A 12,716-nucleotide genomic window follows, 5' to 3' on the forward strand; every position below is an offset into this window, starting at 1 on the left:
AAAATAATGAAAATGCTGGAATCTGAAATAAAACAGAAAATGCTGGAAGAGTACAGCAGATCTGTTGGTATCCAGAATGAACATAATAACATTAGAAATAGGAGCAGGTGTAGGCCATACAGCCCCTTGAGCCTGCTCCGCCATTTAATACGATCATGGACTCAGGTCCACTTCCCTGCTCGCTCCCCATAACCCCTTAATCCCATCTCAGTTAAGAAACTGTCTATCTCTGTCTTAAATTTATTCAATGACCCAGCTTCCACAACTCTCAGATTGGATTTCGACTGCCGTTTCGGGGTTTTATTTTAAAAATGCTGTACACTGCCTGCCACCCACTTCTACAAGACGGAAGTTGCATGCAATTCAAATGCAGCCATTTCACCATTCACAAAGAAAAAGTACCTTATTGCTTCTGCAATTCGAGCGCTCTCTTTCCTCCTGTCACTGGACAACCTGCCGATTAGGTAGGAATAGTCTAGGCCACTGCAGAACACGCTCCCGACTGCGCTGAGCAGCAGAAGCTTGCTGTCGTCGGCTGACGCATTGCCAAGTGCTCTCCGCACCTCCTTCATAATCTGCAAAGACAACAGCAACATTTAACTATCATCACCACGAACAGATGGGGAATGGGAACAAACCTTTAGAAAGCTTTGGTTTTTCCCGCCTCTCTGCTTTTAACACAACTGTAAGTCCAATTTACAGACGTAGGGGTAGGCATTCCTCAAGGCACTAAAAATATTGGCGTGGGCGTAAACCGCATTTGGGGAAGGAGCAACAAGGCAAGAGAATACAAAACACATGGGAGGACACTGAGAGATGTGGAGGAACAGAGGGACCCTTGGAGTATATGTCCACAGATCCTTCAGGGTAGCAGGACAGGTCGATAAGGTAGTTAAAAAGGCATACGGAATGCTTTCCTTTATTAGCCGAGACTGTATACAACACAAGTTAGGTCACAGCTAGAGTACTGCGTGCAGTTCTGGCCACCACGTTACAGGAAGGATGTGACTGCACTAGAAAGTGTGAGGAGGAGATTTACAAGGTTGTGGCCAGGATTGGAAAACTTCAGCTATGAGGAAAGATTGGCTAGACTGGGGTTGTTTTCCTTGGAACAGAGGAGGCTGAGGGGAGATTTAATTGAGGTGTATACAATTATGAAGGGCTTGGATAGAGTGGATAGGAAGGACCTATTTCCCTCAGCAGATGGGGTCAATAACCAGGGGGTAGAGATTTAAAGTAATTGGTAGAAGGATTAGAGGGGAAGATGAGGAAACATTTCTTCCCCCAGAGGGTGGTGGGGGTCTGGAACTCACTGCCTGAAAGGGTGGTAGAGGCAGAAACCCTCACCACATTTAAAAAGTACTTGGATGTGCACAAAGAGCCGTAACCTACAGACCTAGTGCTGGAAAGTGGGATTAGGCTGGGTAGCTCTTTTTTGATTGACACGGACACGACTGGCCGAATGGCCTCCTTCTGTGTTGTAATTTTTCTATGATTCTATGAAACTGGGGAAGTGCGGTTTGTACCCACCAACTTTCTCAGTAAAGGAGTGGAGAACACGGACACCCGCCACAATAATGGAGCAAAGGATAATGTGCTTTATTTCTACGCCGTATTTCACGTCATGTGCATTTGTTAAAAGATAATACTGGTGGGAGTTATATCAGCTCCCTCGTTGCTTGGCATCATCATCATCATCGTAGGCAGTCCCTCAAAATCGAGGAAGACTTGCTTCCGCTCTAAATGTGAGTTCTCAGGTGACTGTGCAGTCCAATATGGGAATTGCAGTCTCTGTCACAGGTGGGACAGATAGTGGTTGAAGGAAAAGGTGGGTGGGGAGTCTGGTTTGCCGCACGCTCCTTCCGCTGCCTGCGCTTGCTTTCTGCATGCTCTCGGCGACGAGACTCGAGGTGCTCAGCGCCCTCCCGGATGCACTTCCTCCACTTAGGGCGGTCTTTGGTCAGGGATTCCCAGGTGTCGGTGGGGATGTTGCATTTTATCAAGGAGGATTTGAGGGTATCCTTGAAACGTTTCCTCTGCCCACCTGGGACTCGCTTGCCGTGTAGGAGTTCTGAGTAGAGCGCTTGCTTTGGGAGTCTTGTGTCGGGCATGCGGACGATGTGGCCCGCCCAACGGAGCTGGTCGAGTGTGGTCAGTGCTTCGATGCTGGGGATGTTGGCCTGGTCAAGGACGCTAACGTTGGTGCGTCTGTCCTCCCAGGGGATTTGCAGGATTTTGCGGAGACATCGTTGGTGGCATTTCTCCAGCGATTTTTGTCTACTGTATATGGTCCATGTCTCTGAGCCATACAGGAGGGCGGGTATCACTACAGCCCTGTAGACCATGAGCTTGGTGCCAGATTTGAAGGCCTGATCTTCGAGCACTCTCTTCCTCAGGCGGCCGAAGGCTGCGCTGGCGCACTGGAGGCGGTGTTGAACCTAGTCGTCGATGTCTGCCTTTGCTGATAATAGGCTCCCGAGATATGGAAAGTGGTCCACGTTGTCCAGGGCCGCGCCATGGATCTGGATGACTGGGGGACAGTGCTGTGTGGTGGGGTCAGGTTGGTGGAGGACCTTTGTCTTACGGATGTTTAGTGTAAGGCCCATGTTTTTGTACGCCTCGGTGAAGATGTTGACTATGTCTTGGAGTTCAGACTCTGAATGTGCGCAGACGCAAGCGTTGTCCGCGTACTGTAGCTCAACGAAGAGAATGGGTTGGTCTTGGATCTGGCCTGGAGACGACGAAGATTGAACAGGTTCCCACTGGTTTTGTAGTTTGGTTCCACTCCAGCGGGGAGCTTTTTGACTGTGAGGTGGAGCATTGCAGCGAGGAAGATCGAGAAGAGGGTTGGCGCAATGACACAGCCCTGCTTGATCTCAGTCCGGACATGGATCGGGTCTGTGATGGATCCGTTGGTCCATCTCTGCAGTTATACTGTTGGTATATTTTTCTCAGGATCCAATTTGAGTAGCAATTGAGAGTTTTCAAGGTTCGTAAGCGAGTGATCCTGGCAAATTGTTATGGCGAAGGGCTGAAATACAAGTTTAAAATGACTGAGTTTAGCCAAACCATTTTTGCACCCAAGCGTATTAATGGGGTTTCCGCTGCACTTCCGTCAAAGTTACAGCGGTGCAGTAAAGTGACTCCGAGGAAATTCACCCCCCCCAAGAGCTGCAGAATAAGGACGGCCACTGAGGTGGAAGGCACGAATGGGCTCAAGAGACAATTAGATTGCTATCATTTCTAGAGAAGCAGCAGCTCCATAAAGGAGATGTTTGAAGCCTCCCCAAGCAGAGCTATCAGAACGTAGAGTGCTCAGTCACAAGTGGTGAGGATCGATGCTAAAATCTCTAAATACTGCAACAGCTGCGGCTAAAACTGAGAGAGCGAACTGGATAATTATTTAAAGTAGCAAATGTAAAAAAACACTACGGGGAAGAATGCAGGAAAATGTGACTGGGGAGAAATCAGCTCTTCCATTTGCTGAAATGCTCCATGCGTTTCTGTGAAACATAGAAACATAGAAAATAGGTGCAGGAGTAGGCCATTCGGCCCTTCTAGCCTGCACCGCCATTCAATGAGTTCATGGCTGAACATTCAACTTCAGTACCCCATTCCTGCTTTCTCGCCATACCCCTTGATTCCCCCTAGTAGTAAGGACCTCATCTAACTCCTTTTTGAATATATTTAGTGAATTGGCCTCAACAACTTTCTGTGGTAGAGAATTCCACCACTCTCTGGGTGAAGAAGTTCCTCCGCATCTCGGTCCTAAATGGCTTACCCCTTATCCTTAGACTGTGACCCCTGGTTCTGGACTACCCCAACATTGGGAACATTCTTCCTGCATCTAACCTGTCTAACCCCGTAAGAATTTTAAACGTTTCTATGAGGTCCCCTCTCATTCTTCTGAACTCCAGTGAATACAAGCCCAGTTGATCCAGTCTTTCTTGATAGGTCAGTCCCGCCATCCCGGGAATCAGTCTGGTGAACCTTCGCTGCACTCCCTCAATAGCAAGAATGTCCTTCCGCAGGTTAGGAGACCAAAACTGTACAGAATGGGTTGAATGATACAGGGAGAGAGGGGCTAGTTGGGGTTGATCCACGACTGTGTCCCTTTCAAAAATGGAGTTATGTTACTGTATGGTGACATTAACCATTCTGCAGGAACCATTTACCCTCGTGGCACAATTGCAGCCGTGCCTGCATTTGGCACAACACTCGACCACTGCTTACTTGTCTGTGATTTATTGATCACCCGACAACCCTGCACACGTTCTTAGAGTGAGACTGGCTCAGGGACAGACCCAAACCGAACAGAAACATCAGGGGGAATGGAAGGATGACCTTTAAATCATACTCATTGCACTGCGGTACAAGCTGTCTGCTGAGATTTAACAGTTCTTACAAATTGTTGCCTTTTTTTTCCCCCGACATGTCGGCATGGCAGGGGCGATGTCTGCTTTCATTTGAAAGCGATTGCGCTGTGCTTGGGACCACGGCCTAAACAATGAATCAAGTTCTGAAAGAAACCAACACGTTTCACCCTGGGTTTTACATTTTTTTTTTACCCTTTTGTACCTTCTTGACGGAGATAAAGTGCTTCTTGCCGGAGGCATAGATACGTTTCTGTCGATTGTTGTTCCATCAGTCAAGCACCGAGTGGTAATCAATAACACAAGTAGACTCAAGGATTACCAGGAAACAGATAGCAGTGCAAAAATTAACTCAACTGTACATTAATGTTCTTAAAGGGCCAGATTTTACCGAACACAGCAATTGTTGGAATTACATAATACATCAAAATGGTTATTTTTATTGAGAACCAAGGTGAAGGATTAAACAACTTGCATTTAGATAGCGCCTTTAACATAGTAAAACACCACAAGGTGCTTCACAGGACCATTATCAAACAAAATTTGAAATTAGTACGGGCGACCAAAAGCATGGTCAAAGAGCTAAGTTTTAAGGAGCGGCTTAAAGGAGGAGAGCGAGGTAGAGAGGCGGGGAGGTTTAGGGAGGGAATTCTAGAGCTTGGGGCCCAGGCAGCTGAAGGCACGGCCACCAATGGTGGAACGATGAAAATTGGGGATGCACAAGAGGCCAGAATTGGAGCCCTTAATACCAAAAAAAAATGCTAGAAATAATTGTTTGTGTGCTAAGAAAGGGTTAGCTGAGCAATGCTTAAACTTTATTGAAGTAATTCAGCATGCTCATGAATGCACCGTTTTACTATTAAACTTGCCCATAATACTGCTCGAGCTATAATGAATCTGCAACAGGATGTCCAGAAGAGTACAGGATTGAATTATTATGGCAAGCACTTTAAAATAGTGTTAAAACAGCCATTTAAGACCCGGAAATAGTAGCATGGGAATCCAACATAGCTATTTATTGGGCAATTTCCTTACAGAACAGAGTCAAGGAGGCAAAGGAAATGTTGCTTTGATCAGGAGCTGGAAGTGCTGCTCGAGTGAGTGAAAGGATGGAGCAATTATTTCACACTGATACCATCCCTCCTCCAAGAGCATGGGAGGAACTCGCTGAATTGGTCAATGTCGTATCTCCCAAATCTACAAGACTCAGCAGGATCCATGAAGGAAGAGGGCACATCTCAAGAAACATTGTGAAGAGAACGTAAGAAATAGGAGCAGGAGAACACAGCCCCTCGAGCCTGCTCTACCAGTCAATAAAATCATGGCCGATCGCCTACCTCAACTCCACTTTCCCACCTGATCCCCATACCCCTTGATTCCCTTAAGTGTCCGAAAATCTATCAATCTCAGCCTTGAATATAATCAACAACTGAGCATCCACAGCCCTCTGGGTTAGAGAATTCCAAAGATTCACCATCCTTGGTTATGCATGGCAAGCAGACACGCTGAAAGCTCGGACGAAGGGTCATCGACCTGAAACGTCAACTCTGTTTCTCTCTCCACAGATGCTGCCTGACCCGCTGAGTAGTTCCAGCAGTTTCAGTTTTTATTTCCCATTTCCAGCATCCACGGTATTTTGTTTTTGTACACTGAAAGCTACCCCAGGTAATATTTTATTCCCATCTTGTAAACCAGTAATAGGATCCTAACCAGTACAATAATGGCCTGAGAGATTAACGACACTAAATCCTGAGGATGTGTAGGAAAGATACAATTAAGAAGTGCATTTTTTTTTGTTCCTGGGATGTGGGTGTCGCTGGCAAGGCCAGCAATTATTGCCCGTCCCTAATTGCCCTTGAGAAGGTGGTGGTGAGCCACCGTCTTGAATCGCTGCAGTCCGTGTGGTGAAGGTGCTCCCACAGTGCTGCTTTGCTGAGATGGTGGCGGGTAGCATGCTGCGGGATGGGGTCGAGGACGCTCGTGTCAAAAGGCAGAATCTCGGTGAAGGAGATCTTCGAAGTGCTCCTTCCAGCGGGTCTTGACCGTTAGGGAGGGAAATCCAGGATTTTGACCCAGCGACGATGAAGGAAGGGTGATGTATTTCCAAGTCAGGATGTGTGACTTGGAGGGACCTGGAGGCGGTGGTGTTCCCATGCGCCAAATTATGTGCACAGTATCAATATTAAAAATCGGCACACAAAAAAGCGTGGCTGGAAGTCAACCCTGCACTGGGATGCTTGTTCCAAATGAGCACGGGGCAGCTGCAGCATGTGGTCACTGTTCCACGTACCGTTCTACTTGGAGGACAAAATAGCCGTTAATTAGCAGGAGGGGTGTTATACTGATGGGGTTCCCGCATGGTCTTGATCCCATTCAAGGAGGCCGTAATTCTATCCCAGAAATGAATGGGTGCAAGATCAAAAAGGGAGCTGGGGAAAGCATAGTTGGACTGTTCGCCTGGGCTAAAGGATGGTACTGTGATACTGTCCATCTCCAGGAGAAAAGAAGAATGAACTTGCATATATACGGCTCTCATCATGACTCTCCATCACAGAGTGCTTCATATGCAATCATTGGTGCTATGTAGGTAATGCAGCAGCCAGTTTGCACACAACGACGAGATGAATGACCAGTTAGTTCATCTATTTTTCATGGTGTTGGATCGAGAGAAGAATACTGAGCAGGACATTGGGAGAGATTATTGTGAATAGTGCAATGGGATGTTCAATGGCTACCCGAACAGGCTGACAGGGCCTCGGCCTACATCTCACCCGAAGGACAGCTTCGTAGACACTGCAGACCTCCCTCAGTACTGTACTGAAATGTCAGCCTGGACTATCTGCTCAAGACATGGAGTGGGCCTTGAATCCACCACCTTCTGATTCTGAGGTAAGAGAGCTACCCACTGTGCCAAGGTGTCACTTGTCCGACTGATCAACCGAGCCTGAATGACATCACTGCGATGAGCAAACAATCCGATCATGCTTTCACGTGGTTAACTGAGGAAGCATTTTGCTGTCTACTTTTTTCACAGAAATGGAGGAAGAGACTGAAGCCACAACCAGTATTTAAGCCACAAGTCGCACCACTAGATCACAATCACCTCTGCACACACGGGCATAGCACGCACACAGACGAGAGGATAGAGATCGTGGGGTTGAGGAGAAAGCAGAGTGCATGACAATGAAGGGTGGAAAGTGGAAGTGATGTTGGTTGCCCAAGGGCATCACCGTAACCAGGCCCACACTGGTTACCAGCTCTGCCGCAGCACCGAGTGAATCGGATCTCAAGGGATCTGCTTTTGAACAGAGACTGCAGTCTGCGCAGAATCGTCTATAAGGGCAAATTATGTTCATTGTAAAGCCCACTGCTAGTTCTAGGGAGGAGTGTGATGGAGTCCAGGACTCAGACTGGCACAATACCAGATGAAGGGTTGTCAATACTGCATGTGTGCCATAAAACACAAGGCCACTCCAGTGGTTTCCAGCACAGGTCACAGGCCCCTCTCTCCCCAATCCTCTCAACAATACTACAGAGCTACGGTGGTGGCTCCAACCTTAAACGCCGTCTTTGCCAGCTTCAACATGGGTGGAGAGCAGACACAGTGAACTTTGAGCGAGGGGTTCACAGGCCTCCCAGCTGCCCAAAGCTCTGCTTTCAAACAGATTTATAAGGGTGCCGAGGCAGCATTGCAAAGCACCCGCATGCTCTGGTCACAAATCAGGTGTGGAACTCTGAAGGAGACGACACGCTTAGACCATCAATCTTTCTCGTGAATTACACGCCATGAAGTGAGATCCAGGCAAGCGAGACAATGCTGGACACGGTCAGACTGCACACCAGAGGAAGGTGCACGCCATCACCACAATCCCAGGGTGCTGACAGTGAGACCCAGCAATGAGTCAGCACGTTCAAATCATTCCTGCACAAAGTCACAGCGAAGTAACAGGTTGGGTGTTATACACACTGCAAACTAACCACAAGCACAAAGGGAAACACGATGGCAAATCACACCAACCGTCTTTATTGTGTTCCTAACACAGATGAGGCTGCACACAGGGAGGTTAAAGTAACAGTGACCTCAGTCTTTAATAAGACACTCCAGAGTGAGGAACAGGCCTTAGGGGCCGGCTTATATACAGTGCTCCCAAGGGATGCTGGGATCCCTTGGGACTTCAGGGGATGAGCTCCCCGGTGGCGGAACATGGGAGTGCATGCTTTACAGATACACAACATCACTCCCCGTCAAAGTCAAAGTGAAAACTATTTACAAGGTGAGGCAATCGGGAGCCTTTCTTTCCCTGGTGGACCGCCTCGGTACAAATATCTGCTCTGGTGTGTTGGCTGTGCCCTTGCTGGGCTGGCGTGTTGTTGGCCCTGCAGGGCTGCTGGGTGAGCCTGGCCTTGCTGGGCTGTTGGGCGTGATGGGTTCGAATTTCTGGTCCGGGGTGGTGTCGTTGGTCCTTTGGGTGTGTGTTGTGGGCTCGAAAAAGGTGGTGTCTGCTGTGGGCTGTTCAGGGCAGTCTGTGAACCGCAACCTCGTTTGGTCCAGGTGCTTTTTGCAAATTTGTCCATTGTCTAGTTTGACTACAAACACCCTACTCCCTTCTTTAGCTAACACCATGCCCGCGATCCACTTGGGACCATGTCCATAGTTTACCACATACACGGGGTCATTCAGATCAATTTCCCATGACACAGTGGCGCGACCATCGTTTACATTTTGTTGCTGCCGCCTGCTCTCTACCTGATCATGCAGGTTGGGGTGAACCAGCGAGAGTCTGGTTTTAAGTGTCCTTTTTATGAGTAGCTCAGCCGGGGGCACCCGTGAGCGAGTGGGGTGCGGTAACTGAGCAGTACTTGGGACAGGCGGGTTTGGAGTGAGCCTTCTGTGACTCGTTTAAGGCTCTGTTTGATGGTTTGTACTGCCCGCTCTGCCTGCCCATTGGAGGCTGGTTTAAACGGGGTCGAGGTGACATGTTTGATCCCATTGCGGATCATGAATTCTTTAAATTCGGCACTGGTGAAACATGGCCCGTTGTCACTGACCAGTATGTCAGGCAGGCCGTGGGTGGCAAACATGGCCCTCAGGCTTTCAATGGTGGCGGTGGTGGTGCTTCCCGACATTATTTCATATTCAATCCATTTTGAAAAAGCATCCACCACCACCAGGAACATTTTACCGAGAAACGGGCCCGCATAGTCGACATGGATCCTCGATCATGGTCTGGAGGGCCAGGACCACAAACTTAGTGGTGCCTCTCTGGGTGTGTTGCTCAACTGAGCACACACGCTGCATTGCCGTACACAGGACTCTAAGTCAGAGTCGATACCGGGCCACCACACACGGGATCTGGCTATCGCTTTCATCATTACTATACCCGGGTGTGTGCTATGGAGATCCGAGATGAACGTCTCCCTGCCCTTTTTTGGTAGCACTATGCGGTTATCCCACAACAGGCAGTCTGCCTGAATGGACATAAAAATTAGGAACAGGAGTAGGCCATCTAGTCCCTCGAGCCTGCTCCGCCATTCAATAAGATCATGGCTGATCTGGCCATGGACTCAGCTCCACTTACCCGCCCGCTCCCCATAACCCTTAATACCCTTATTGGTTAAAAATCTATCTCTCTGTGATTTGAATACATTCAATGAGCTAGCCTCAACTGCTTCCTTGGGCAGAGAATTCAACAGATTCATAACCCTCTGGGAGAAGAAATTCCTTCTCAACTCGGTTTTAAATTGGCTCCCCTGTATTTTGAGGCTGTGCCCCCTAGTTCTAGTCTCCCCGACCAGTGGAAACAACCTCTCTGCCTCTATCTTGTCTATCCCTTTCATTATTTTAAATGTTTCTAAAAGATCACCCCTCATCCTTCTGAACTCCAACGAGTAAAGACCCAGTCTACTCAATCTATCCTCATAAGGTAACCCCCTCATCTCCGGAATCAGCCGAGTGAATCGTCTCTGTACCCCCTCCAAAGCTAGTATATCCTTCCTTAAGTAAGGTGACCAAAACTGCACACAGTACTCCAGGTGCGGCCTCACCAATACCCTATACAGTTGCAGCAGGACCTCCCTACTTTTGTACTCCATCCCTCTCACAATGAAGGCCAGCATTCCATTCGCCTTCCTGATCACCTGCTGCACCTGCAAACTAACTTTTTGGGATTCATGCACAAGGACCCCCAGGTCCCTCTGCACCGCAGCATGTTGTAATTTCTCCCCATTCAAATAATATTCCCTTTTACTGTCTTTTTTCCCCAAGGTGGATGACCTCACATTTTCCGACATTGTATTCCATCTGCCAAACCTTAGCCCATTCGCTTAACCTATCTAAATCTCTTTGCAGCCTCTCTGTGTCCTCTACACAACCCGCTTTCCCACTAATCTTTGTATCATCTGCAAATTTTGTTACGTTACACTCTGTCCCCTCTTCCAGGTCATCGATGTATATTGTAAACAGTTGTGGTCCCGATCCCTGTGGCACACCACTAACCACCGATTTCCAACCCGAAAAGGACCCATTTATCCCGACTCTCTGCTTTCTGTTTGCCAGCCAATTCTCTATCCATGCTAATACATTTCCTCTGACTCCGCGTACCTTTATCTTCTGCAGTAAACTTTTGTGTGGCACCTTATCGAATGCCTTTTGGAAATCTAAATACACCACATCCATCGGTACACCTCTATCCACCATGCTCGTTATATCCTCAAAGAATTCCAGTAAATTAGTTAAACATGATTTCCCCTTCATGAATCCATGTTGCGTCTGCTTGATTGCACTATTCCTATCTAGATGTCCCGCTATTTCTTCCTTAATGATAGCTTCAAGCATTTTCCCCACTACAGATGTTAAACTAAGCGGCCTATAGTTACCTGCCTTTTGTTTGCCCCCTTTTTTAAACAGAGGCGTTACATTAGCTGCTTTCCAATCCGCTGGTACCTCCCCAGAGTCCAGAGAATTTTGGTAGATTATAAAGAATGCATCTGCTATAACTTCCGCCATCTCTTTTAATACCCTGGGATGCATTTCATCAGGACCAGGGGACTTGTCTACCTTGAGTCCCATTAGCCTGTCCAGCACTATCCCCCTAGTGATAGTGATTATCTCAAGGTCCTCTCTTCCCACATTCCCATGACCAGCAATTTTTGACATGGTTTTTGTGTCTTCCACTGTGAAGACCGAAGCAAAATAATTATTTAAGGTCTCAGCCATTTCCACATTTCCCATTATTAAATCCCCCTTCTCACCTTCTAAGGGACCAACATTTACTTTAGTCACTCTTTTCCATTTTATATATCAGTGAAAGCTTTTACTATCTGTTTTTATGTTTTGTGCAAGTTTACTTTCGTAATCTATCTTTCCTTTCTTTATTGCTTTCTTAGTCATTCTTTGCTGTCGTTTAAAATTTTCCCAATCTTCTAGTTTCCCACTAACCTTGGCCACCTTATACACATTGGTTTTTAATTTGATACTCTCCTTTATTTCCTTGGTTATCTTCTCTTATCGCCCTTCTTTTTTGTTGAGCACTATGAAAGAGCTCCTTAAAAGTCCTCCACTGTTTCGCAATTGTGCCACCGTTTAGTCTGTGTTCCGAGTCTACTTTAGCCAACTCTGCCCTCATCCTACTGTAGTCCCCTTTGTTTAAGCATAGTACGCTCATTTGAGACACTACTTTCTCACCCTCAATCTGTATTACAAATTCAACCATACTGTGATCACTCATTCCGAGAGGATCTTTTACTAGGAGATCGTTTATTATTCCTGTCTCATTACACAGGACCAGATCTAAGATAGCTTGCTCCCTTGTAGGTTCTGTAACATACTTTTCTAAGAAACAATCCTGTATGCATTCTATCAATTCCTCCTCGAAGCTACCCCGTGCTATTTGATTTGACCAATCGATATGGAGGTTAAAATCGCCCATGATTACTGCCGTTCCATTTTCACATGCCTCCATTATTCCCTGGATTATTGTCTGCCCCACCGTGAAGTTATTATTTGGGGGCCTGTAAACTACACCCACTAGTGACTTTTCCCCCTTACTATCTCTAATCTCCACCCACAATGATTTAACACTTTGTTCATTAGAGCCAATATCGTCTCTCACAACTGCCCTGATATCATCCTTTATTAACAGAGCTACCCCACCTCCTTTCCCTTCTTGTCTATCTTTCCGAATTGTCAGATACCTCTGTGTGTTTAATTCCCAGTCTTGGCCACCCTGCAAGCACTTTTGTGTTATGGCCACCAAATCATACCATTTGTAATGATTTGTGCTGTCAACTCATTTACTTTATTTCAAATGCTGCGTGGTTTAGGTAGAGTGTTTTAATACTAGT

At 47.1% G+C, this 12,716-nt stretch overlaps 1 protein-coding gene across 1 annotated transcript in view; it reads right to left on the reverse strand.

Annotated features, from left to right (window-relative positions):
- LOC139278359 (chromodomain Y-like protein 2) overlaps positions 1-12,716 on the reverse strand; it is a 220,792-nt gene that overhangs the window by 56,459 nt on the left and 151,617 nt on the right. Inside the window, exon 4 of the mRNA XM_070897030.1 lies at positions 403-575. Coding sequence (XP_070753131.1) covers positions 403-575 — 173 coding nt within the window. The remainder of the gene's footprint in view (positions 1-402; positions 576-12,716) is intronic.

The sequence above is a fragment of the Pristiophorus japonicus genome, chromosome 13, assembly GCF_044704955.1.
Source record: "Pristiophorus japonicus isolate sPriJap1 chromosome 13, sPriJap1.hap1, whole genome shotgun sequence".
NCBI classification, from domain to species: domain Eukaryota; kingdom Metazoa; phylum Chordata; class Chondrichthyes; family Pristiophoridae; genus Pristiophorus; species Pristiophorus japonicus.